Source organism: Martes martes, assembly GCF_963455335.1.
Source record: "Martes martes genome assembly, chromosome: 13".
Taxonomy (NCBI): Eukaryota; Metazoa; Chordata; class Mammalia; order Carnivora; family Mustelidae; genus Martes; species Martes martes.
The window spans coordinates 77,688,859-77,716,782 of NC_137901.1; the positions used below are offsets into that span (position 1 = coordinate 77,688,859).

Consider the following 27,924-nt stretch of genomic DNA (forward strand, 5'->3'; position numbering starts at 1 on the left):
GTCAGGAAACTAACAGGTTTGGCTGGACTAGAAAAATCAGAATCCACCTTCAGACATTGCTGAAAGCCCTTATATCAAGTCAACAGCTGGCTACAACCCACTTTGCATCCCCCCTCACCTTGCCATCCCCGACATGTCATTCAAAAACGTTTCCTAGTTTTGCTTGACGTCTTCGCGTACTGGGTCAGCCCTTGCAACATAACAAATGCAGAGGCTAGGAGAATTTCTAACGTCTTCTTGAGAAGCAGGTTTTGCGTAAGACCAAAGGATTTGGAGTCAGTCCAGGAGTTCTAAATGCCATTCCACCACATAAAGTTGAATGCCCCCAGATGAGCCACTCTATTTCTCTCAGTTTCAGTTTTTCCATTCGTAAAATGTGGATTATAGTTCCTTGGGTTGTGATAAGGACTAAATGAGATAAAGTGCTTGGGAGGGGAGGGGACTTAATAAACAGTAGCTCTCATTATCGTCACAGGGAGGAAGAGCAAGTTTATATTTGGGGGGAAAAATTGTATTCAGCAAGTCTGTCACTTTTTGTACCGATGCACACATGTCTATGTGCATGGGTGCATGTGACAACACATCTCCAGTTCTATCTAGTATAGGAATTAGAAGAGAACAGGAAAGACCTTCTCCTTTAAATTTTTTATATACATAAACAGAACGTGTGTATAAATACATGCACACCCAATTTAATAATTATGAAACAAACATCCATATTATTATCATAATATGGTCACCTGACACCTTGAATGGTCTCCATTTTAACCCCCTGGGGAACCACTCTCCTGACTTTTGCTTTCTTTATGGTTTTACCACCTGTACATACATTCCTCTCTTTACATGTTTTTGATCTGCTTTTGAAATTTATATTAGTGAAATCATACTTTATTCTGTCATTTCTTTCATTCAACATTGTTTCTTTTCTTTCTTTCTTTCTTTTAAAGATTTGAGAGAGAGAGAGAGAGAGAGTACAAGCAGGGGGAGAGGCAGAGGGAGAGGGAGAAGCAGACCCAATGCTGAGCTGGGAGCGGGAGGTGGAGGTAGAGGTGGAGGTGGGATTTGATCCCAGGACCTGGAGATCATGACCTAAGCTGAAAGCAGACGCTTAACCACCTGAGCCACCCAGGTGCCCCTTTCCAGCATTGTTTCAAAACTCATATGTCATTGTGTTTAGCTGTATTTATTATCATTACTGTATGAAAACACCGCAGTATTAAAAAAATGATACGTTGTTCTGCTGATAGACATTTGCGTTGCTTCCAGGCTTTTTTTTTTTTTTTTGCCCTTATGTCGTACAATACTGTTTGTACATTCTTTTACATGTGAGCCATAGAATGTGTTTATCTTCAGTTTTACCAAATAGAGCCAAACTTTTTTCAAGACTGTACTGATTTATAGTCCCATCAGCTATGTATGAATGACTGAGGCTCCACATCTCTGAAAAACAGACCTTCCCCACCCCTTTTTGGGGGGGAGGGGGCGGTGAGCATTATATCTCGTTGCGGTTTTATTTTTCTCATTTCTCATTTTCTCATTTCGTGATTATGTGAGGTTGAGCACCTTTGTATACGTTTGTGGGTCATTTCGATCTCCTCTTTAGTGAAGTGCCCATTTAAATCTCCTGCGTTTAGTTGATTTTAAAATGTACTTGCAGACAATCTCAATACGTTCACCTACGGGTGGTTGGGCAATCAGCCCGCCGTTGCAGTAACCGAGGCAGGTTGGCAGTTCGGGCTCGAAACATTTCCTGCCCCAGCTGTAGCAGAGAACGAGCCGATTTCCCCCCAATAACGAGTGCTTCGATTTTAGCCCGGTTTAAGGAGCAAGAAGACCAGGGCGGCCTGGCTGCCTTCCTCCTCGCAGGTGGCCATGAAAGCAGAGGACAGCGCCCTGCGGTCCCCAGGGATCCTGGACACCAACAGACGCGTCCTTAAGCGGAGCGTTCTGCTTAACCGCCAATTTCAAACTTCCAGGAGCTGCCCTCCGGGGTTTGTCCCTCCCCGTTTTCCATTGGTCACGAGTCAGAGGAAGAAACAATCTGATTGGTTCTCCCTTTCACTTCCTCTATCCCTTTAAGGACTTGGGTGGGGCTCGGTTCCGACGCGGCGGGTCATTTTAAGAGCGGGCACTCTGATTGGTCTGGACACGCCTGAGCCCCGCCCATGCTGTTCGCCGGGTTCAAACGCCGCGGCGGGAGGCGCGGGGTGGAGCGGAGCGCGGACGGGCCGGGTCGGCGGAGCGTGAGTCTAAACCCCCCGCACGCGCATTTCTCCCTCACCCCCTTCTGCAAGGCCCGGGGCAGGGCCGCCTCCACCCACAGCAGTCCCGGCTTTCCCTCCCGTTGCGGGGAGGGCGGTGTTGCAGCCCCCAAGGTTGCGGGGGGTCCGAGGGTCTTCCCAGGTCCTCCTCCGAGAGAGCCTCAAGGTCTGTAGGTGGTGTCCGGGGCAGGAGAAATTGTTCCTTCTTAAACCTGGAGGGGGCCCCCTGTGTGTTCCGCCTTCCCTCTTTGCCTGTCAGCATTACCTGCATTATTCCGCCTGGTGGAGGGCGGCAGCTCCCTATTATCCGTGTTGTGTGACTTCACACTCTCGGTACCGTCAGTCACCTCCCGCTTCCCGCGTCGTTCCCTCTGCTCCAGCCCCTCTCGTCTCCCTGCTATTGTCCGAGAAGGCCAGGTCCTGCCTCAGAGCCCCAGCCCTGGCTGTTCCCTCTGCGCGGCACACTTTTCCTGCCTCCCCCGCCCATCAGCAAGCTGTTTACCTCAGATCTGGCTTCAAATGTTACCTTCTCAGTGAAGTCTACTCCGACTACGCTGTTAAAAACAGCGCACACACACCAATTGCCCCTACCATGCTTTCTCTTTTTAAACGTTGTAGTACATATTACTTTCCAACATACTATGTAATTCTCTTTTTTCAATCATTCATTCAGTAAGTATTAGCACCGCCTGTGTGGCGGGCTGGGTCTCCGCCCTTGTGGAGCTTACAGTATCGGTGGAGCAGATAATAAACAAATTGATTTGTAAGAGAATATGTCAGATAAGTGTATGACCTCTTGTTGCAGTGAGTAAAAATCTGTTTTTTAATGTCCATTGCCAGCCTGAACTTCCCAAGTTCCGTTTTGTGGCGGCTGGTTTTCACCTCCCTATCCCTGACACCTTTGAGGAAGATCGGGATCTTTCAAGTGCTTCCTCCTCAGTTTGGCAGCACACACTTGACCTTCTCCTGTATCTCTTCATCACTGGAGAGATGCTGAAGTTCAAATATGGAGCACGGAATCTGCTGGACGCTGGTGCTGCTGAACCCATTGCCACCCGGGCCTCCAGGCTGAATCATTTCTTCCAGGTAACAGGCTGTCAACTCTGTTCACCTGTGTTTGTTTCCTTGGAACCTCCTTGTCACTTTTATTCTTTTTTTTTTTTTAAGATTTTATTTATTTATTTGACAGAGATCACAAGTAGACAGAGAGAGAGGAGGAAGCAGGCTCCCTGCTGAGCAGAGAGGCCGATGCAGGACTCGATCCCAGGACCCTGGGATCATGACCTGAGCCAAGGGCAGAGGCTTTAACCCACTGAGCCACCCAGGCGCCCCGTCACTTTTATTCTTATTATAGGACTGAGGCTAATCTTCTAGGGGAAATCCCATTTGGTGTTTTATACTTGCTGATAGTATTGGAAAAAGGAGCCACTGTACAGACAGAGGAATAGATAGCCAACCTTGTCCTTGAAAGGAGATCTTTTTTTTTTTTTTAATCATTTCTCCCATTTTACTTATCTGTACTACGGTTTGCCCTTTGTTAAAGAAAAACAGACAAAGGCATTCTTTTGGCTAAAATTGCTATAGGTATAATCCTATTTCTTTTGGTTGAAGAGATTTTTTTTTAAAGATTTTTAATTTATTCATTTGACTGGGGGGTGCGGGGGAGAAGGGGTAGGCAGAGGGAGAGGCAGGCTCCCTGCTGACCAGCGAGTCCGAACTGGGACTCCATCCTGGACCTTGGGATCATGACCTGAGTTGAAGGTAGACTCTTAACTGACTGAGACACTTGGGCGCCCTCTTCAAGAGATCTTTATTTAAAACAAAACAAAACCCCCCCCCCCCAAAAATTTGGTAAATACCCACACCTGTGAAACCCATATTCCGCTCAAGATAAAGAACCTTTCTATTTCTATGGCTGTAGAAGTGTTTCAGTTCAGGGAGTAGTTTCCAAGCAGATTTCTAATTCTTTTGTTTTTGATGTAGATGAAACATTGTTGATGTAGAGATCCTTGTTTGACTTATGTAACCACAAGTCAGGGGAACAATCCAGATAGTGGTAAGGATTTGGGTTTGAATCCTGGCCCCAGCACTTGTTGGTTGTGTTACTTTGGGTGACTCAGTTGCCTTCTCTGCATCCATTTACCACTCTTTCAAATAGGGGTTATAGCACCAAATTCACAGGGTTATCATGAGAATGAAATGAGCTACTTTATATAAAACGCTTAGATTCTTGCTTAGCTCTTGGTAAACCATTAGTTATAAATGGTAACTATTATTAATGCTAAGTGTAGAAATAATACTAGTTATAATAATGATAAATTTAGGGGCACCTGGGTGGCTCAGTGGGTTAAAGCCTCTGCCTTCAGCTCAGGTCATGATACCAGGGTTCTGGGATCAGGTCCCACATCAGGCTCTCTGCAGGGAGCCTGCTTCCCTCTTTCTCTCTGCCTGCCTCTCTGCCTACTTGTGATCTCTCTCTCTCTCTCTCAAATGAATAAATAAAATCTTTTAAAAAAATGATAAATTTATGTTGCCTTAGCAGTAATTATATTTAGGAAGGTATTTATGCAAGGATACCTGTATGATAAATACTGATACTTTCTTGTAACACCCCCCCCCCCAAATACTGGTATTGAGGAATGTTCAAACAGATCAGAATGGAAACAGATTGAAAGCTTAGGTTGTTTGTTCTGTGGGACCACTTCTGTCGCCCTTTTAAGTCATGAGACATTTTTCACAAATGAATAATTTGTTCCTAACGCTAGCTAGCTGACCGGAGTGCTGCCTTGTTTTATTCCCTTTAGGTTTTATTCCAAAACTTTTTTGACTTATTACAAAATTGGCTAAAGGCATATGATGTGCTCCTTATGTAATAATTGTGGCTTCCAATGTGCTGGGTACAGAGCCAGCATGCTCCTGATTATCTCACTTCAGCTCCGTAACAGATGTGAGGACTTTTCTTATTTACATTTTAAAAAGGAAGAGAAAGGGGCGCCTGGGTGGCTCAGAGGGTTAAAGCCTCTGCCTTCAGTTCAGGTCATGATCCCAGAGTCCTGGGATCAAGTCCCCCAGCCGGGTGCTCTGCTCAGCGGGGAGCCTGCTTCCCCCTCTCTCTCTGCTTGCCTCTCTATTTGTGATCTCTGTCTGTCAAATAAATAAATAAAATCTTAAAAAAAAAAAAAAAGGGAAGAGACAGATGTTGAGGGAAGCAAGGACTTGCCCAGGATCACGTAGCTTATAAATGACAGAGCCAGGCTCCAATTTTTTTTTTTTTTTTTTTTTTACAGATTTTATTTATTTATTTGACAGAGAGAGAGATCACAAGTAGGCAGAGAGGCAGGCAGAGAGAGGGGGAGAAGCAGGCTCCCCGCTGGGCAGAGAGCCCGATGCGGGGCTTGATCCCAGGACTCTGAGATCATGATCTGAGCCGAAAACAGAGGCTTTAACCCACTGAGCCACCCAGGTGCCCCCCAGGCTCCAATTTTATTCTGACAACAGAGGCCGGGCATGTAACCATTGGCAAGACTGCCAGTGTGTGTCAGAATTTATTAAGTGTGTATTATATTTAAATGTCATTATACAGCAAGAGTTGTGGGTAAATCCCCAGTTCATCTTTTTTGCATGATGAGTTCTTCCCTGTCCCCAGGAAAGCTATTATGTGCAAGTGTAGCATATACCTAACATTTGCCTAACCAGGTATGGATACTGGTCTTTCCCTGTATAATACTGTTATTTATTTATTTATTTTAAAAAAGATTTTATTTATTTATTTGACAGATCACAAGCAGGCAGAGAGGCAGGCAGAGGGTGGGGGAGGCAGGCTCCCTGCTGAGCAGAGAGCCTGATGTGGGGCTCGATCCCAAATCCCTGGGATCATGACCTGAGCTGAAGGCAGAGGCTTTAACCCACTGAGCCACCCAGGCGCCCCTGTAATACTGTTTTAATGAGGTTTAGATAGAGTAGTGATTTTGTTTTCCATGCAGGGAAGTACTTTGGACGGGATCTTAATTTTTACTTAACATTGATTGTACTTGACTTCCCAACGAGTTTTGTGTCAATGGTCAGAAGACATTTAGATTTTTTTTTTTTTTTTAAAGGTTTTATTTATTTATTTGACAGACAGAGATCACAAGTAGGCAGAGAGGCAGACAGAGCGAGAGAGGAGGAAGCAGGCTCCCCGCCGAGCAGAGAGCCCGATGTAGGGCTCGATCCCAAGACCCTGGGGTCATGACCCGAGCCGAAGGCAGAGGCTTTAACCCACTGAGCCACCCAGGCGCCCCGACATTTAGATTTTTTTTTTTTTTTTTTTACTTTTTTTTTTTTTTTTTTTAAATTTATTTATTTGTTAGAGAGAGAGTGCAAGGGAGCACAGACAGACAGAGTGGCAGGCAGAGGCAGAGGGAGAAGCAGGCTCCCCGCCGAGCAAGGAGCCCGATGTGGGACTCGATCCCAGGACGCTGGGATCATGACCTGAGCCGAAGGCAGCCGCTTAACCAACTGAGCCACCCAGGCGTCCCACATTTAGATTTTTTGAGCCAGGAAAATTTCACAAATTTGTTAGGCCAACATAGGCTTTTTTTTTTTTTTTGCCAAGTAAGGGATGTAAGAAGGATGTAACAAAACCGATATAGAGAAAAGCCCATTATTTTCTGGTCCTTTCATTTCATAAAGAAGGGACATTTTTAAGAAACACCAACAGAGGAAGGACATGATTTTAGAATAAAATATCACTTTATTTATTTTTTTTAATATTTTATTTATTTATTTGACACAGAGACAGCAAGAGAGGGAATACAAAGCAGGGGGAGTGGGAGAGGGAGAAGCAGGCTTCCCACTGAGCAGAGAGCTGGATGCAGGGTTCCATGCCAGGACCCTGAGATCATGACTGAGCCGAAGGCAGCCACTTAACCTTAACCACTGAGCCACCAGGCACCCCTACAGATCACTTTAAATTTGAATGTATTTATCTTTATAGACCAGTCATCACGTGGTGTTTAATTTTTCTCATTTTGTGGCAGACTTGAGCACTTGGTGAAGTGTCAGTACTGTATGTGGGAACTGTTGCTTTAGTTAGTCTGAACTCAGTAAAGATCAAATGAACAAAGACTTACTATTTTTCAGAATTTGTTGCAGAACTATAACTAAAGGGAAAGGTATGGTGGCTTGTGACCCAATGCCTCGCATACCTGGCTGAGGCTTAAATATCTTGGTGAGCTTGTTAAGAAAACAGATTCTCAGTGACAAACTGGAAAGTTCTAGTTCAGTAGGTCAGGGATAGCACCGGAGACTTGTTTTTCAGCTAAGATCTTTAGGTGATTCAAATGTAGCCAGTCGGTTCAGTTCTCGTATCTGGGGCTGTGTACAAAACCACTCAGAAAGTTGAAAGCAGCAGTGATTTATTTTTTCTTATGATTCTGTGGGTTGTTTGGATTCAGCTATGTAGTTCTTTTGTTCCACCTTGTGATATCAGCTGGGGTCACTGAAGGGGCCATATTGTGTTGGGAGCTTGGCTGGGGCTGGAACATCTGACAGTGCTGACTGCTGGCTGGGGCATCTCAGTGTTCCTCCAGCTGACTTCTCTATGAGGTCTTTCTTTCTTGTTTTTTTTTTTTTAAGATTTTATTTATTTATTTGACAGACAGAGATCACAGTAGGCGGAGAGATAGGCAGAGAGAGAGAGGAGGAAGCAGGCTCCCCGCTGAGCAGAGAGCCCGATGCGGGGTTCGATCCCAGGACCCTGGGATCATGACCTGAGCCGAAGGCAGAGGCTTTAACCCACTGAGCCACCCAGGCGCCCCTCTATGAGGTCTTTCATTAGCCGGTAGTCTAATCCAGGCCTTGTAACTTTCTTCTCTAAATAATAAATATTTTTAGGCTTTGGGGGTAGCTGCAGCTATTCATCTCCGCCATCATAGCACAAAAGCAGCCACAAACAATATGTCAATGAATGGACATGGCTGTGTTCCAATAAAACTTTATTTATAAAAACGAACAGGGGGGCCACAGTGGCCAATGGGCTACAGTTTGCTGACCCCCGGTCTAACCTGGGCTTTTTTACATGGTGACTGGCTTCCCAAAAGAGCAAAGGCAGAAGCTGCTACGTTCCTTTAGAGCTCTGCCCTCACAGTGTCACTCGTGCCACCTGTTGCTTGAAGCAAGTCACGGAGACAGCACAGATTCAAGGGGATGGGAAACAGACGCCGGCTGTTGACGGGAGTGGTGGCAAGCACCTACAGAGTCACGGGCCTTTGCAGAGATACCTCAACACAGTCCATAGCCTGGCACATAGCCTAGCACATTGTGCTAGACCAGAGGTAGCAAACTCATGTCTTTGGGGGTCAGGCCGTGACTATGATTGAGTCACATGGGCCAGATAGAAGACGGGGAGTCACGTCTGCAATGAACTGCAGACCACATTTACTACTCAGAGGGCCAGCCTCACTAGCCACAGCTCAGCATCACCAGGCAGGAATGTGGGGCAATGTGGCTCCATCCTCCAGTGTTTCAGGAGAACTCCCAAACTCCACCCCCTCTTTTGGGTGAAATTTCCTGATTTTTCAATGTTGGCAGATAATTCAAATTCTTTAAAATGCTGCAGGCCCGACAAAACCTGTCTGTGGGTTAGATATAATCTGCCAGTCCAGATCATGAATCAATTCAGCTTTAGTATGGTCACTCCGTCCATACTGTTCTAGATTGTTCGAGTGAATGGAAGAAACCATGGTTATATTAACAAGCCTCTGGGCACACTCGAAACAAGTAGCAGTCACAGTGTCATGTTGTAGAAACATGGAAATATTTCAGAACAAGCAGGGTCCAGAGTTAATGTTCCCTTGAGCCTCAGACTGTTAAGAAAGAAGGACCCTGGGCACCTGGGTGGCTCAGTCAGTTAAGTGTCTGCCTTTGGCACAGGTCATGATCCCAGGGTGCTGGGATCTAGTCCCACATTGTGGTGGGGGGGGCACGGTTCCTGCTCATCGGGCCATCTGCTTCTCCTTCTGACCCTCCCTTCCCCCCGACCCTGGCTCATTCTCTCTCTCTCTCCCTCTCAAAAATTGAAAAAAAGAAAAGAAAAGAAAAAAAGGCCTTTTCTTAATGGCATGCTTGTGAAGTTTCCTCCCCAGGTGCTGGTGGAAGGAACCTACAGTAATGGACTCTTAGGAGCGATAACATAATGACTCTCAATTGATGTTGCTTTAAAGAACAAAGCCCCAGAATTGTGCTGTTAGCATGTGTCGTGAGCAGTTAGAGTTGGTGGCTTGTAATTTACTCTGTGTGGATGTTATTGATCAAAGCTTTTCATTATTGACAGTGTCTCCATCTGCTGTTTGCTGTTTTTAGGGGAAACCACCCTTTCTGACTCAACAGCAGATGTCTCCGCTTTCCCGAGAAGGGATATTAGATGCCCTCTTCGTTCTCTTCGGAGAATGCAGTCAGCCTGCTCTGATGAAGATCAAGAACGTGAGCAACTTTGTCCGGAAGTGTAAGTGTGGAGAACTTTTTCTTGAGAACTCTTCTGCTAGACAAAACTGCAGAGATGCAGGAGGCCGAATGAGTTAGTGGTCGGTGGTCTGCTCGGAGGAAGACAGACCCAGTTTCAAGGTCAGTTCCCACCTGCTGCAGTTGGGAGCCAGGTAAGTCAGGTCTCCCGGTTGCAGGTGACAGACACTCAACTCTAGTTTAGGCCAAAAAGTGAACTTATGGCTCAGTAAAACTGAGAAATCCAGGGTTGGTTAAGTCTTAAATGATGTCCTCTGGTTCCATCCTTATACCCACTCAGAGCTGATAATCTAGCTGGCATAACAAACACAGTGCTTAGGACCCACAGTATTTAATTTTAATAAATTGAACTTTTCATTAGTTTAATTTAATTTTATTTTGAGATAAAAATATGATTGTAATAATGTATAATGATTTAGGGTTACAGACGTCTTTATGTCAGTGTCACCGTATAATTTTTGACTTCTTCTTTAAGTAGTTTTTTTTTTTTTCCTTAAGTAGGCTCCATACCTAGCATGGAGCCCTACCCAGGGCTTGAACTCATAATCCTGAGATTAAGACCTGAGCTGAGATCAAGAGTCAGATGCTTACCTGACTGAGCCACCCCGGAGCCCCTTGATTTTTTTTTTTTTTTTTTAGTGGAGGAAGGGGCTGATGAAGGCAGACATACCTAGGGCCTATGAAAGGTATAGATCGGCTCTGCCCTGTGGGGGGCAGTTAGCTGCTAATGTCTGTGTCCCAGTTTTGTATTTGATTACCTTACATCAGTGTTTTTCAACCAGTGGTGATTTTGCTCCCCTCTGGACTCTTGGCAACGTCTGGAGATATTTTTGGTTGTCACAGCTTGGGGGGAGGGGAAGGGTGCTACTGGCATCTAAAGGGTGAAGCCAGAGATAATGCTAACACTTCCTGCAATGACAGAATAGCCACCACAGCATAGAAATATCTGGCCCCAAATTTCAGTAATGCCAAGTGTGAGAAACCCTCCCTTATATGACCTTGATGTGTAACCAAGCTGCCGGAACTATAGTGGCCTCGAACAGTAATCACTGTATTACCTCTCATGAATCTGTGGGTTGATGGGGCTCAGCTGAGGACTTTTCCTCTCCATGTGACTCTGGCTAAGATTGCAGGCACCCGGGACTCTCCTGGTCTAGAACGTCCAAGACGGCCACTCTGTGTCTGGCAGGTTGCCTGGAAGACCGGACTCAGCGGGGGCTCTGGGATGACTGGGCCTCTCCTTGTCTCTGTGAAGTCTCAGGGCCTCCTGCCCTCCACATGGCTTCTCCTTGTGGTCTCTCCATCAAGGGTCAGCCAACAACAGCCTGGGATACCTGTTCTGTAAACAAAGTTTTAATGGACCGTGTTAGATATGCCCATTTGTTTATGTTATGGCCGCTTTCTCATGACGTGGCCTTGGAGTCGTGGTGTCTGTGACCGCGTGGCCTACAAAGCCTAAAATATTTACTCTCTGGCCCTTCAAGCAAAAACTTGCTCACCTCTGATCTACCTGGTCCCTTTACCAGAGACGTCGACATCTTACGTGGCAGCTCAGGGTTTCCAAAAACACTAAAGTGGAAGCTGCCAGGACTTCTTAGGGCTGAAGCGTGGAAGGGACGGAGGATCTCTTTGGCTGCATTCTGTTGTTTGAAGCGAGTCATAGGGCCGCCCAGATTCCTTGTGCCCCAGAACTACACAAGTGAATTCTAGGAGGTGTATGATTCATTGGGCACCATCTTTGGGAGACTGGCTACCACGCCCTGTGCAACGTTTCTCTAAATAGGTCTGCTCAGGGTCATCTGCATACCCCTTGAGCAGGCATTGGGCCAGGATGATGGGCCTCCTCTGGGTACCCAGGGGTTCAGGGCACCCTGATCACCTGGGTCTCATTGAATGGGGGAATGTGCAAGTATCCAAAGGAACTGGGAGTTTTGAGTAGCTTAAATTATCATATGGCCACCACAATGACCTTTGGGATTTACCTGTACCTTGTCTCTTCTGTGTCCTTATCTGCAAGATGGGGAAAATAATATTTAAGAAGGCTGTGCAGGGATTGAATGAATTAGGGCTCAGACCAGGCTTATGTTGCCTGACACATAAGAGATAATAAATGTTAACCCAATAATGGTAGCTGTCAACCTCAACATATATTTAATATGTTGGGTGTCTTTAATTTTAAAATGTACTTGAGTCCTTTTCTTTATTCCATATCTGTTTGAATAAACTCCCACCTTATTTTCTTGAATATTTAAATTTTGAAGTAGGGAGTGGTAAGGGAGGGGAAATAGGGAGACAGACTAATTTATCAAGCCATCTACAGGCACCTTCATCAGTCTGGAGTCTGCCCCCTGATTATTTTATTTTTTTATTTTTAATTTTTACTCTTTAAAACATTTTATGTATTTATTTAGAGAGAATGTGAGCACAAGAAGATGCAGAGAGAATCACAAGCAAACTCCCACTGAGCAAGGAGCCCGACAGGGGGCTCGATCCCATGACCTGGAGATCATGACCTGAGCTGAAATCCAGAGTGCAATGTTTAATCAACTGAGCCACCCAGGCGCCCCTGCCCTCTGGTTACTTTAAAGTAGTGGATCTTCTAAATTCCTTCAGTAATCCGGGCACTTAGGCTTAGTGAAATGTAGGTTTTCCTAATAGAATTCTCTTGCAAGGAATTGTTTTGTATTTTTGAAGAGGCTTCCTGGCGAGTAAGGCCGAGAGGCTGTGATTGTAAAAGGGTAATTATGTTAGTATGGCTGGTTGTGTGTGTGTGTGTGTGTGTGTTTTCCCTCTTTTGGGTTTCTGTTTTAGAATGTAAGCTTCACTTTCACATGGGAAGAAGAGCCCAACAGCTGCTACTGCAGGAGTTTCTTGCATCTTGTCATAGAGATGGAGATTTTCTTTGGGGACTGTTGGGGACAACCAGGCGGAAAGTATAGCCCTGAAGAGGTGTCCCAACCTTGAGCCAAAGGAGGGTGGGGAGCAGGGAACCTGGATCTGGGAACCAGGGAAGAGATTTTTGTTTCTTAATTCTTGCTCTATTCCCAGTGCTTAAAACCATGTCTGGCACATGGTAGATGTTTAGTAAATATTGGTCAAATGACTGTATTGCCAAGCGAACCAAGTGGGAAAACCTTAAGCATTGTATTATAGAATTTGCATAAAAAATAAACTGATATTAAACATGCAAAGTGTTAATAACTGTTGAAATTGGACTCTTCTTTGGTTTGATAGTAGCTGCGATCCTATGCGCTTTCAGCGACATTAACTGTGGGCAAGAGCTTCTGTATGTTCTCAACTGTAGTACTTACAGGTGAATTCTAACATTAAGAATTTTTTTCTTCCTAATTATAAACAGGACACAAAGTTTAAAAAGGTCAGAATGAGAGACTATCCCTCAAAATCTCTTCTGTCTGTGATAACCACTGTTACCAGTTTGGTGCATAATATTGCAATTTTTGGGGGTCCTTATAAAATATTTATTATAGAAATTCTCAAGCGTGTCCCAAGGTAAAGAGAATACCATGTAATGAACTCCTGTGCACCAGGCAACCTGCTGCAGCGATCAGTCAGCCCTTTCCATGTATGTTCTAACATCACTCTAGTTTCATTTTACACAAAACGGGTCATATGTCTGTAATATTTTGCTACTAGCTTTGCTCACTCAGCAATATATTTACTCAACAAATATTTATGGAGCACTTGCTTTGTGCCAGGTTCTGTTTTGGGGACTGGGTTTACAGTGGTGATCAAAACAGAAGAAAATCCCTGTCCTTAAAAAATATTCTCACGGAGATGGAGCTACTTTATGTGCCTAATATTCTTCTATGCGGGTGGACTTTAGGTTGATTCCACTTTCCTGTTGATGGATCTTTAGGTCATTTCTTTCTCCTTCCCTTCCTCTCTCCCTCCCTTTCTTCCTTCCTTAGATTTCAGTTACTTGAGAGAGAGAGCATGAGTTGGGGGTAGATGCAGAAGGAGAGGGACAAGCAGACTCCATGCTGAGCCCGACATGGGGCTCGATCCCAGGACCCTGGGATTATGACCCAAGCTGAAGGCAGACACCTAACCGACTGAGCCACCCTGGAGCCCCTGGACCTTTAGGTCATTTCTGGTTATTTTTCTGTTGCAAGCAGTGCTCGTGATGAGCATACTTCTGTGTGTTGTTTTCTAGCACATCTGCTAGCATTTCTGTGAAGGACAAATTCCTAGAAATTTGAAATGTTGAATTGACTGAGTTTCAGGAGAGGAAGGGTTGTACTTAGCTGGGTTGTCTTCTGCCCCTGGGTCCAAATGTTTATCTGACAAGGCCGTGCTTTGATTGCATTTTCATTACAGTGCTTTGGGTCTCCGTTTCCACCTCAGTATTCAGTCCTTAAATGCTGTAATTAACAGGGTGCAGGGCTGAAGTGGGATGTGGTTTTGGAGTCACAGAAGCTGCTGGGATGAAGGGACATGGTGAGGGTGGTTTTTTGTTTGTTTGTTTGTGTGTTTTTAATTGTCCTACACTTGAGTTTAGTATCTGACCTGTTCGCCTTAATAATCCACAGCCTTTGGAAAAAGACATAGGCATATGGAATGTTTTCTCAGAATTCTGAGTATCCTTGTGGTTTTGCCTGGAGCAGTTTGTCTGCTTACATGATTGAAATGCCTGGTGGTTTCCAGCCACAGATCCAGAGTTAAGTTAGACAAATGCTATAAGCAACCTAGGGACCCAAGGCCCAGCAGAGAATTGAGAGAGGTTGGCTTTGAGTGCAAGCAATAATAAAATCAGGTTCAGCCCAGAAAGTTGCAAGCCAGCATATTTGGGGAATTATCATTCAAAACTACCTGATCTGAAAGAAACTTGGAAAAAGGGCAGGGAAGAAAGACAGGACTTGGTACAAGGATGTCAGGGCAAAAGGAAAATATTGTGTAGCTTTCAGCTCATGGAATTCTCCACGAAGGCATTTTAGATTTATTTTTTACTATGGTCATGGTGAATTTCTTTGGATCTACCCAGCACTCTTGCTTGATTCCCCCAGGGACCAAAAGGAGGTGTTTTCAGGGTGACTGGCTGAAGAGAGAGGTGTGGTCTGTGGGTGGGAGTGTTCCCAGTGCAGTAGAGTTCATCATTTGTGCCTTTGATCCAAGTGAATTCAGATCTACCCATGTCACAAAGAAAGGGGATGGGTAGCAATTAAAACTGCATTGGTTAATTTATCAATATGCTTGATGCCCAACAACTATAGGTATGAAATGGTTTTCCCTTTCATTGGGCTCATTTCCTCTCATTATGTGAATAACTTGCCAAGCTGAGTGTAACTCTAGAACGTAGCCTCCTGGCTGTATCTGGTGCCCAACCATGGACATGGCAACCCACTCTAGTGCCCGAACGACTTTCGTGTCCATGTGGGAGTTCAAGAGTCTCTTGGTCTTCAACATGGCACCTTTCTGAGGTATTCTCCAGGATAATATTATTATGTGTTCCTCTTGTCTTCTTTCGGAGGGTAACCCCCATTTCTCTATAATGTGAAGGATTGAATTTTCCAGTCAGATATGGCTATTCCGCTCCATTCTTTCAGACCCTTAGAGTCATTGCATATCCAGTGATGTCCCCGCTTTGTGTTCTTAGAGCACAATAAATATAACATCGATTCCAAATCTGCCATCCATTTAATCCCTACTATGTGGTGGATCTCTACCTGTTAGGGACTGAATGTTCGTGTCCCCCTGCAAATTCAAATGTTGAGACTCTAATTTCCAATATGGTGGCATTTGAAGGTGGAGCCTTTGGGAAGGAATTAGATTTAGATGAAGTCATAAAACTGGGGCCTTTGTGATGGAACTATTGTCCTTCGAAGAAGAAGAGAGACCAGGGTTCCCTCCCTCTCCATCTTGTGAGGATATAGTGAGAAGATGGCTCTCTGTAAGCTAGGAAGTGGGTTCCCCCTCAAGATATGGGTTCCCCCTCAAGACCAGGAAGTGGGTTCCCCCTCAAGATCTGCCAGCACCTTGATCTCAGACTTCCCACACTCCAGAACCATACGAAATAAATGCCTGTTGTTTAAGCCACCTCTTCTGTGGGATTTTGTTGTAATAGCCTGAGCAGACTGAGATACCGACTGAGAGACTGCACTTGGAAAAGGAGGAAGACTATATGCTAAGAAAAAGATAGTTGTAAACCCTTCTAGGTGTGTGACCTGCCAACTCTGCAGAGCAAATGTCAGGGCTTTATTTTGTTGGTTGGTTGGTTGATTTTGTTTTCTTGTTTTTGTTTTTTTGGTAGCACTGCTATATATTAATGAAGAGGAGGTAGTTCTGATACCACCCAAGGGAGATGGGATAGTGGGATAAAACCTGGGTTACTACGATAAAACTGCAGAATGCACCGAGCATGGAATGATCTGGAAGTCAGCTCCAAAGTGGATTGAGATGGGAATCGTGTTGCCTGTTTCACATTATAAGCCAGTCTAAGTGCTGATAAACATGTTTGACCGAACACTGCCCTGCAGCCTTCAGAGAGGAGGAAGGAAAGCATGATTTATGTTCTCCTCCTATTTTCTGAGTCTACAGGATTCAAATTATAGCTACCATGGAAACTGCTTTGGAATTTCTGGAGCCCTTAATTTTAACTTAACATATAAAAACACTTTTGTGCTGATTTTATAATTATTCATGACGGATGAGAAAGTGACTAAATGTCTTTTGACAGTGAGGGAACACATAGGAACACTTTTTCCTTTCTTTCTTTCTTTCTTCTTCTTTTTTTTTTTTTTTTTTTTTTGCTTTCATAAAGATGCGTGTATTTGAAATGCTTTCCTTACCTGGGAGCAACTCTTCCATCTCTTGCAGATTCCGACACCATAGCTGAGTTACAGGAGCTCCAGCCTTCAGCCAAGGACTTTGAAGTCCTAAGTCTTGTGGGTTGTGGTCACTTTGCTGAAGTGCAGGTGGTAAGGGAGCGAGCCACCGGGGACATCTATGCCATGAAAGTCATGAAGAAGAAGACCTTGTTGGCCCAAGAGCAGGTAGGAGCATTTTAACACCATGCCCTTTCCCCTTTCTGTGCCAGAATGTTCACTGCAGAGGTGATGATCTGCGAAATCGGCATCTGGGATCCCCCAAGATTTCCCCGGTGACTCTCTGGTTAATGACGGTTGCAGAAAGCTCTCTCACATTCTCAGCTTTTCTTCTTGAACGGATATTGACTCATTTTGAAGGCTCACAAGCTCCCCTTGATTTCTTTATCACGTTTCTCTTGTTGTCTTTTGTTCAGAATCAACATGGCCTTTTAACTAATAAATTTAAGATGACCTTTCATGATCGTCTGCTGGGGATTTTGAGATATGCATCTTGTGGGGTTAGCCAGCTTTCGCTTTGGGACACATTTTCTTTATTTGTGTTGTGGGCATATGTATTTGATTTTTAAACAGGCTTTTGAAGAAATGAAATACAATTACTCTGTGGCTAGGGTGTTGCTTGTTTAAAGGCAGGTGGGAACTTCTCTTTCTGGTTGTGGTATTTTTCTTCCTTTAAACAAGGCTTCTGCTCCAGACATATTGATTCATTTGCCGAGTTGCTAGAGAGACAGTCATCAGCCTTGGTGTTCAGAGCAGTTTATTAGTTACAGACGTCCGAGCGCACATCGTGGGTCCGATAATGTACCCAGCTCCGTGGGAAGCCTGCAGAAGGAATTGGAGCTCCGTGGCTGTTAGTTACAGGCTTTAAAAACAACTTTGGAAAGTGGAGGAAAAATGCAGATGTATAAAGCAGGCACTCAGCAGCCAAAGCATCACAGAAGGGAGAGCAGGGAGCAAATTCACCAACTGTGGAGTGAGGAGAGATGTGGGTGAGCCAGGGACAGTCAGGGGAGGTTCACACCACTGAGAGGGAATGTAGATTCTGGGCAGAGAGGCATGACGGGAGTGTGGCAGGTGGAAGTGTGTGTGTGTGTATGTGTGTGTGTGTGATTTGGAGGAATGAGTACTAGAATTCTATACAGATGTGTGTGTGCGTGTGCACACGTGCATGTCTTTTTTTCCCCCCCTTCTTAGTGGTTTAGAACAGATGGACTAAGAAATGGGGAGAAATGAGACATTTGGTTGGGGAGGGGGTCATTGTGGGAAATCGGAAGAACCTTTTTTTAATTGTGACAAAATATACATAGCATAACATTTACTGTTTTAATCCTTTTTAAGGTACAATTCCCTGGTCTTAAGTGCATTTACAATGTTGCCTGCAACCATACCTCATAACTGCTCTCTCTTTCTAGAACTTTCTCATCATCCCACATAGAAGCTCTGTACCTATTACATGGTAACTCCCCATTCCCCCAAGAACTGTTTTTTGGAATGGCTGTTCACTTTGTGAGGCGGTTGGGGATCGGTGTTATACTTTTGGAAGGAGGAGGTTGGGATTGGAGTCTGAGGACTTGGTGACTTTGTGCGGCCTCCAGTCAAAGGAGCAGTGGAGGGCAGGAGGCTGCTTGTCAGTCCAGGAATGATGTAGCCTGTGTTTAGCAGTGAAATGTGAGCGACTTCACCTAAAGCAGAAATGACAGGACGTTGCAAATCATTTGGAAGGGGGGAATGGAAGATGCTCACTCAAAGTCCCAATACCTAAGCCAACACTTATCATCAGGATGCACTGACTGAGCACCTGTTCTGTGTGCTGTGCTTCTAGGTCCTTGAGAAGAGGCATTAAATGTAGCCCTGACCTTGCAGTGTTGGTGGTAGATGGGAAGTGGTGCATGTAAAAAGAAAACAATCCGATCTATTGTACTGCAGGCAAGCAATAGAGATGTTCTAGGTGTTCCTTCCTTCAGGTGAATGACTTCCAATGCCCCTGTGTGAGGTGTGGGCTGGGGGTTTTTAATTTTTAATTTTTAAATTTTATTATTTTTGTTTGTTTGTTTATTTATTTATTTAAAAAAATTTTTTTAAGTAGGTTCCATGCCAGGCATGGAGCCCAGGGCGGGGCTTGAACCCCCAACCCTGAGATCAAGACCTGAGAGGCAGAGGCTTAACCAACTGAGCCACCCAGGTGCCCTGTATGGGCTGGGGGTTTTAAAAATCAGATACACACAGGAGCTACTGAAAGCTACCCAACCATTCCTTAAGAGAGTGAATATGAAGGAAAGTAGATTCTTTCACTGAGCCATGGCAAGGTTTTGGAATTTAGGGCACAAGAAGAGAAAAACCAGCGCAGGGAGTGAGGGAAAGGAGATGCCAAAGAAGGAGACAGAAGAGGTAACATCCTGTAAGGAAGATCACTTAGGAGAGCCAGCATAGCTGCCCAGGGCTTGGTGAGAACCAGAAGAGTTCTCCGAGACCACTTATTTTAATGGAATCCTCAGGGATCAGACGAAGAGTCTGTGGCAAGCAAGTAAAGATGTAGGCTTTTCAGTCCGGCCAACCTTCACTGTACACCATCTTTTTTTTTTTTTTTTAAGATTTTATTTATTTATTTGACAAACAGAGATCACAAGTAGGCAGAGAGGCAGGCAGGCAGAGAGAGAGGGAAGCAGGCTCCCTGCTGAGCAGAGAGCCCAATGCAGGGCTCCATCCCAGGACCCTGAGATCATGACCTGAGCTGAAGGCAGAGGCTTTAACCCTCTGAGCCACCCAGGCGCCCCTCTGTAAGCCTTTTATGTGCCAGAAAAGGAGAAGGGCTACAGGTCAGGTGCAGGAGATTATAGGAGTTGGGTTGTTGTTCCCCAGGAACACCTAGGTTCGTGTTTGATTGAATAGCTGGGTGTTAGCCCAGCCAAGTTGACCTGGAAAACTAACAGAAAGTACGAACAACCTTTTTCTTCCTGAGCCGTTTGAAAATCCGTTGCCAACTCAATGCCCCATTACCTCCGAAGACTTCAGTGTGCATTTCCTACAGTAAGGATGCTCTCCTGTGAACCACGATACAGCCATCAATATCAGGAAAGAAACTACATTACCACTGTCTAATACATTACCACTGTCTAATACATTACCATGTGCATTACCACTGTCTAATCCTCAGACCCCGTTCATGCTCCACTGGCCATTCCATGTTCCTCTAGAACAAAAGGGTCCAGCTCAGGATCCCACACAGCATTTAGTTGTCCTGCCTTTTTAGTCTTTTTCAATCTGGACCAGCTTCTCAGTTTTCCCTGGACTCTCATGACCTTGGCGATTCTGAAGATCGCAGACCCAGTTATTTTGTAAAATATAGATATGTCCAATGTTGCTCAGGTTCAGGTACTAGGTCTTTGGCAGCAATGCCACAGACGAGATGCTCTGTTCTTCTCATTGCCTCCCAATGGGTGACTTTGTTTCAGTTTGTCACGTTCATGTTGACGTTCACTTAGGTATCTGCCATGCTTCACTGTGGGGTCACCCCCTTCTGCTTTGTCATTATGTTAGTATTCCATAGGGAGGTGCTTTCAGACTGTGGAGGTACCTGTTCCTCATATAACTTTCAATTTTTTTTTTTTAAAGATTTTATTTATTTATTTGACAGAGATCATGAGTAGGCAGAGAGGCAGAGAGAGAGAGGAGGAAGCAGGCTCCCTGCTGAGCAGAGAGCCCGATGCGGGACTCGATCCCAGGACCCTGAGATCATGACCTGGGCCGGCGGCAGAGGCTTTAACCCACTGAGCCACCCAGGCACCCCAACTTTCAATTTATTAATTTATAGCTACGTGGATTTGCATTTTCCTGCTTAAGTCAATGAGTCACAAGTCATTATTGTCATTATGTATTTTTATACTCCACCTGTCCCCTAAGTTGGGCCATGAGAGTCTCTTTAGGTTGGTTTTTGCGTCTTTTGACACATCCCCATCTTTGAGTTGTCTCTTGCTTTCTGGTACAACAAGAGGTTCAGGCTCTTGCCTGCCCCACCCTTGGAATGAGTTACTTCTCAAAGACAAGCAATAACTTTCAGTGTAAGAGGGTATTTAGAAGCCAAGATCTGGGCATTAGGTGGCCTTATTGCTGTTGGGTTGCCACTGCTTCCAGACCCCTTTCAGTGGACAGAGCCAGGGAATACACGTACATGTACTAAATATACCTACCTCCTTGTGTGTGCACACGCACATGCATATACACACATTTACATTTATATTTATTTCTCTGTTTCAGCTGTGTGTTCACACCAATATCTCCAAGTTCCATCCAACTTCCCTGTGTTTATTCTAGTGTTCACCCTTTCTGTGTGTGTAGCTCTCTTCTCTTCCCCTAATATTTAGCTTATTTTATGCATCTGCGTGCATTCAGTCTCCTGTCTTTGTTGCTGTTTCTCCCATTGGTGGGCTCAGATGCCCTGTTCCAGGCCATTTCCTACACATGGATGCCTTCCTCACCCTCTGTGGGCCCGATATTGGATTGCCCCCATACATGGTCACTGCCCTCCTCACCCTGTTTGGGCCTGGTACCCTGTTCTGGGCCACCGTGGCCCTCTGTCCCTTCCACCTGTCATGGATGCTTACCCTGTTCTGCTCCATCTAATGGCTTTAGGACTGAGTTGTTCAGGGAGCGGAGGTGAAGAAGAAGAGGAGAAAGAGAAAGATATTTAGATTTAAAAGAAGTGAGTTGACTTTTAGAAGAGGCATTAAATCAATAATTGGGCAGATAAGATACAGATCTGGCAAAAATGGTGAGCAAAGTAGGCAAATGAATGAAATTTGTCGAGTGCTGGGCTGAAGGAAGGTTTTTCTTTTTTTAAGCTAGAGACATCAGTTTTGGCTTATAGAGTGAGGATAGGGCATTCTCCCTACCCTACCCCAATGCTATTATAATTGTCTAAAGAGTTTCTTTTTCCTCTAGGTTTCATTTTTTGAGGAAGAACGGAACATATTATCTCGGAGCACAAGCCCTTGGATCCCCCAGTTACAGTACGCCTTTCAGGACAAAAATAACCTCTATCTGGTGAGTCTTTCCATCCATCTCTTTAGAATTAGTCCAATGCAGACACTCAGATATCGCAGATGTAGAACTGGATGTGGGTCTTGCCCATACGGCCCATCCAGTTGCTTTCCTGACTTTGAGGTATCTTACTTTGAGGTATCTTCTTGTTCTCTTTGTCCTAAAGATTAAAGGCCAGTCCATTTAGAGATGGCCCCATCTTTTGTTGGGTATTATAGTCGTGGCTTAAAGGGCAATAATGAGAAGTCAATTATTTGAGAATAATCTGATTTGACCTTTAATAGTCTAGAATCTTACTTTAATTTTTTGGGGGGTCATAATTGACATACAATATCATATTAGTTTTAGGTGTACAACATAATGATTCAGTATTTGTCTATGTTGTGAGATGATCACCACTAAACCTAGTAAAAGTCATTAAATTTTTTAATTTTTAAAAACTGAGTACATTGTGATTTTTTTTTTCCGATTTTATTTATTTATTTGACAGACAGAGATCACAAGTAGGCAGAGAGGCAGGCAGAGAGAGAGGGAAGCAGTCTCCCAACTGAGCAGAGAGCCCGATGTGGAGCTTGATCCCAGGGCCCTGAGATCATGACCTGAGCCGAAGGCAGAGGCTTTAACCCACTGAGCCACCCAGGCTCCCCAGTACGTTGTGATTTTAAGAAAATGCAAACATGGCAGAATGTATAAAATAGAAGAGAATGTTCTTTACCTTTTCTTTCCAATCCTTTTCCCTTAAGGAAACGTATTGATGGTTATGTATGTTTTTCCTGACCCTAATGGAAAAAATATTTCTACGTCTGCATTTATAACACATGTATGTAGTTTGTTTTACGAAATTGGTATATTACTCCCTACTCTGCTGTTCAGCTTGCTTTTTGCCCTCAGCAATTTACCCCCAACATCTTTCCATGTCAGCACATACACATCTGCCTCATTCTTTTTTTTTTTTTTTTGGATTCTTTTAAAATTAGTACTTTGTTACCTCTGACATTTATTTTTGCCTTTGTCTGTGGCAGTGTGACACATGGAGTCACGTCACACCTTGTTTTGTTTATTCCGTGCTTTGGCATCGTTAAACATTTGAGTGTTAGATGTGATTCAGATGGTAGTTATAGAATTTTGCAATTACTTGTAAATGAATTTGGAAAGGGAAAGTGTGCTCCCTTCCACAGCTTTCTTTTTTTTTAAATTTTTAATTTACATTCAATTAATTAACATACAATGTGTTATTAGTTTCAGAGGTAGAGGTCAGTGATTCATCATTTGCATATAACACCCAGTGCTCATTACATCACATGCTCTCCTTAATGTCCAACACCCAGTTCCCCCATCCCCCTACCCACCTCCCCCAGAACTGCCTCATTCTTTTGAACAATGCCATAGTATTTCTGATGTATGTGTAACATAACGTATACAAGGCTAAAATTCATTTTGGGGCCTTGTTTAGGTTCTTGGGAGTTTAGATTCCTAAAGGAAAAAAAATGTATCCCAGAAACAAGTTTTGTTCCTGATTCAGCCCTTCAAACAAGACTATCCTATTACGTTGAATGGAGAGAAACTTTTATAGAGGCTCACATAAGAGAGAAGGGTATTTATCTCGAACTTCCATGGGATAGTTTTGGGGGACTTTATTGCGTTTATTTCTGACCTGTAATAAATAGTGATTAGTGTGGTTTCATATCAGTTGAGAACCCAGTGCTGGGTAGAGAAGACCCCTCCCCCCCAAGCTCTACCCAGCCTTCTGAGCAGGATGTTTTCATACAGATGTGTTGGGAGACTGGCCTTGCACTAACCACACACTTCTTGAGGACCAACACTGTGCCTGTTGTTTAGGGCCTGAAGCTTCCTTTCCTTGAATATTGTCTTTGAACCTTTCCTTCCTTGAGATATGGAGCTTGGATCTTTGACCTTCATAACTGACTTTGGGGTGTTTTAGGCTCATTGACATTCTAGAGTATTTCTTGCATACACAACATTTGCCTTGCGCTCTCTGTGTCATCTAGAGTCCCTCATGTTTGGGTGTATTAACAGACTTCTTCATTAGCTCTCAGAAAAGAAGATCCTTGAAACAGCAGGGATTTATTTGTATATTAGTGTTGTTTTGGATGTTTCATTTTTTTTTTTAAAGATTATTTATTTATTTATTTGATAGAGAGATCACAAGTAGGCAAAGAGGCAGGCAGAGAGAGTGAGAGGGAAGAAGGCTTCCTGCCAAGCAGAGAGCCAGATGCGGGGCTCGATCCCAGGACCCCGAGATCATGACCTGAGCCAAAGGCAGTGGCTTAACCTACTGAGCCACCCAGGCACCCCATTTTGGATGTTTTAACTTCAGCTCTGCAAACAATCCTTTTTGTGTTCAAGACAACACAGAACATGGGCAGTCCCGGAACTAGCAAGGGCCCCGATTTTTGGCAAAAGTTGAGAGTCCACGGTTTTCTGGTTTGCCTCGCACCGACCTATAAGCTTGTGTTCCTCTTCATCTGGGTTGAAGGCCTCATCTTTGTAAGGCCCAGGCTCATGCCTTCTCTTCAAAGTCAGTATTGTTGAGATGCCTTGGGACTCTAAGTCAGTTTTGGTAGAGGTGATGACCATTTCTGAGCGTTCTGTGTAACTGATGACAACTGTTGGTCAAGCCACTGCCCAGTGGCTTCAAGGAACTCACTGTTTGTCTCCGTGGTGGCCAATGAGGATGACCGGAGGGGCCCTGGTAGTGTTACTGACTCATAGTTTCCTTCATGTTGACTAGTAGTTTTTGTGTCTATTTTTGTTCTTCACGGCACAACACTTTTCAAAGTGCATCTTCAAGAGGGTAATACTGGGTCATTTCAAAAATTTTAATATCTTTGGGGCAGCCATTTTTATCCTTGCCAATTGGCTTTGTCCCAGTGGTGGAACTTCCCTTTTTTTTTAATTGTGGAATTCGCAGCTGTGGACTTCCTCTTGGATACAACCTTGTTGGACTACCTCGTGGATTGGGAGTGTCAGCTGCTCCTCTGCTAAGACATCTCCCAGGGGCAGGAAGCTTCCTTTTTTGGGCCTTTTGGCTGTGGGGTCTCCATCTGGATTTCACCATTGACATCAGCATTTTGAGCTTAATGCCCATCTTCACTGGTTTTCCAGCCGCCATCTTACAAGATAGGAATGCTCTTAAAACAGCTGTTTTCTAGAATTCCAGTTGCCTCAGCACATTGATACCTGGCTATAATGATACTTTTACACACCTTTCTTTAGTAGTTCTGTTGGGTATCGCAGCTGGGATCTTGTAATTGTTTCCTTGTCTCCATTCTCTTTTCAAGTACGTTGGTAATTTGGAGTAAAATGCTTGCTAAGGGCACAGTTTTCTCATAAATATCCAAACTCAGCATAGGAACTAAGATACGGTTATAGATCCACCATGCCTTATCTACAATTCCGAAATACCCAGAGTTCTGAATCTGAATAACCTCAAGTTCTTTTGTTACTACTTGGCAGCAAAACGACGTGAACTCTGTAGCAAAACCTGACCTGAATCTCATCTTCATTCCACTTAGTGTGACTTTTCATACATTTTGCCTCAAAATTGTGAATGCATTTGATCACAGGGTGATATCCCAAACCCTACCCTAGGGTGTTACGTAATATAAAGTATACATACCATTTTTTCTTTCTAAAATCTCAACATCTCTAAGTCTGGAAGTACATTCTGTCACAAGAGGACTGTAGGTCTATATCGGCATCATGAAGTTCTGGAATCCCACTGTACCTATTGACCCCTTACAGATCACCAAACCTTTGAAATTTGGGGAAGCATACAAATCATCCTAAACTCCCTGGCAGTTAACCATTCATTTGTAATGCAAATGCAGTGTAATTGAAGATACATTTAAAAATCAATGAATAAAAGAAATAGGATGTGGTGTCCTATGTGTTTCTCAAAGCTATCTCTTCTCTCCATTCTTGCTTCTCCCCCCTGAGTTCTGGCCGCCATCTTCTTTTGTCTGCATTACTGCAGTAACCTCCTAAGTGTTCTCCCTGCCATCTGTCTTGCCCTTCCCCCAGGTCTTCTACACACTGCAGCCAAGTCATCCGCTGTTAAAACCCTTTAAGACTCCCTGCTGCCCTCTGGATGAAATCCAGACTCTTCCATGCGGTTTACAAGGCCTTTTTCATATATATCGCTAGGCTTGTTGCTTACCTTTCCTCTCCTTTGATTTTAATTAATTAACCTTTATATTTTAAGAGATTGTGAGAGGTGGGGGCAGGAGGAGGGACAGAGGAGGAGGAAGAGAGAATATATATATTTTTTAATTTTTAAAGATTTATTTATTTATTTTGCTGGGGGTAGGGCTGGGGGAGAAGGAGGGGAGAGAGAGAGTCTCAAGCACACTCCCCACTGGGCACAGAGCCCATTGTGGGCCTTGATCCCACAACCCCGAGCTCATGACCTGAGCCAAAATCAAGATTCAGATGCCTAACTGACTGAGCCACACAGGCACCCCAGGGAAGAGAAAATCTTAAGCAGCTCAATGCTCAGTGTGGAGCCCGTGGAGCCTGATATTGGGCTTGATCCCCCAACCCTGAGATCACGATGTGAATCCAAGAGCCAGATACTCAACTGACTGAACCACGTCGGCACCCCTCTCCTTGCACTTTACATTCCATTCATCTTGAACTTCCTTTGGTCCTTTGAACTGGCCTCTGACCTTTCTCCATGCCATTCTCTCTTTCCCTATTTCCCTGGCTAACTCCTTTTTCTCCTTCTGAGCTTGGACCAGATGTCACTTCTTCCAGAAACTCTTCCTGATCCCTCTACTTGTGGGAGGGATGCCCTTCTGGCTGTGGACTCGTAGCACCCTGTACCTCCTCTTCATGGCTGGCTGTTGGGCTCCCCCACCGGGCTACTCCCTCCACGAAGGGAGGGATTATGTTTCCCTTGCTTCCAGTAGGCTTCTCCAAGTAAATGCTTAAGAAGCATTTATTGGAAGAACGTATGATTAATTTCATAGAAATTGATTTACATACAGATTAACTTATTGTGTTATGGAAATGACACATTAAGAGTGTAAATTTTATTCTCTAAAGTATGTAATTCAAGTTAGATCCAGTGGGATTTTCAAAATTGGGAGTGCAATGCAAGGAAATTGAACTTGGATCCCTTTGAAATTTGATGGTTAAAAATTTCCTATTTGTCATTACATAGCAATGAAACTGGCTTGCCAATTTCTGGTATATAGAAAATTGTAATGAAGCCCATTGTATTGTTAATGTCTGGTTCTATATAACAAGGCTAGTTCTGTATTCTGGCAGGCAGCCCATAGAAACAGCGCTTTGTTGATCTGGTTCATGATGAAATCTGTTCAGTTCCATATAACAGATGCCTTCACCAGTGTCCTTCCAGGAAGGAGCTGATCTTTACAAAGAAAACATTGTTTTGCAACTCATTATATGTAGTATTGTTGCATCTAAATGCTTTGTGAGATTCTTAAAGGTTGCTGGCTTTGTACTGATGTTTTTCATGCTGTAGGTCTTTTTTTTTTTTTTTTTGCTTTTTAAAAAAAAATTAACATATAATGTATTATTTGCCCCAGTACAGGTCTGTGTATTGTCAGGCTTACACACTTCACAGCACTCACCATAGCATATACCCTCCCCAGTGTCCATAATGCAACCACCCTCTCCATACCCACCTCCCCCCAGCAACCCTCAATTTGTTTTGTGAGATTAAGAGTCTCTTATGGTTTGTCTCCCTCCCGATCCCATCTTATTTCATTTTTTTTACTTTCCTTCCCCCCCAAACCCCCCACTTTGCCTCTCAAATTCCTCATATCAGGGAGATCATATGATAATTGTCTTTCTCTGATTGCCTTATTTTGCTCTCATGCTGTGGGTCTTTTCAGGCTGCCCTTGCTCTGATCCTATAACTAACCTATGAATCTTCTTTCCTTACAGTGGCCTTATATTAACTTCTCTCTGTTCACTCCAGATTTTTCTTCCTCAGTTGCACATAGGATGTATTAATTAAGGTATAGGCTAAGCTACTATAGCAAAAAGAACAAAAACCCAGTCCAGACCGATGGAGCAGGTCTGTTGTATGTGATAATTCAGGGACCCAGGTTCCTTCTATCTTATGGTTCCTTATCCCTTAGGATGTTGTCCCCTTGACATGGTTGGAGTTGGGCATTTGATGTTCTTGTTTCCCCTGGCTGGCAGGAGAAAGGGGTGGAGAGCACAACAAGAAAACTCCTTTTACATAGCATGGTGTGGAATTGGGACACATCATTTCCTCTCCTATTTTGTTG

At 44.1% G+C, this 27,924-nt stretch overlaps 1 protein-coding gene across 1 annotated transcript in view; it reads left to right on the top strand.

Annotated features, from left to right (window-relative positions):
• Window positions 1-2,167: 2,167 nt before the first annotated feature.
• Window positions 2,168-27,924, top strand: part of CIT (citron rho-interacting serine/threonine kinase) — a 162,018-nt gene continuing 136,261 nt past the window's right edge. Inside the window, exons 1-5 of the mRNA XM_080820904.1 lie at window positions 2,168-2,427; window positions 3,102-3,347; window positions 9,603-9,744; window positions 16,596-16,771; window positions 21,542-21,643. Of these exons, the coding sequence (XP_080677030.1) occupies window positions 3,252-3,347; window positions 9,603-9,744; window positions 16,596-16,771; window positions 21,542-21,643 (516 nt within the window). The 5' untranslated portion in view covers window positions 2,168-2,427; window positions 3,102-3,251. The remainder of the gene's footprint in view (window positions 2,428-3,101; window positions 3,348-9,602; window positions 9,745-16,595; window positions 16,772-21,541; window positions 21,644-27,924) is intronic.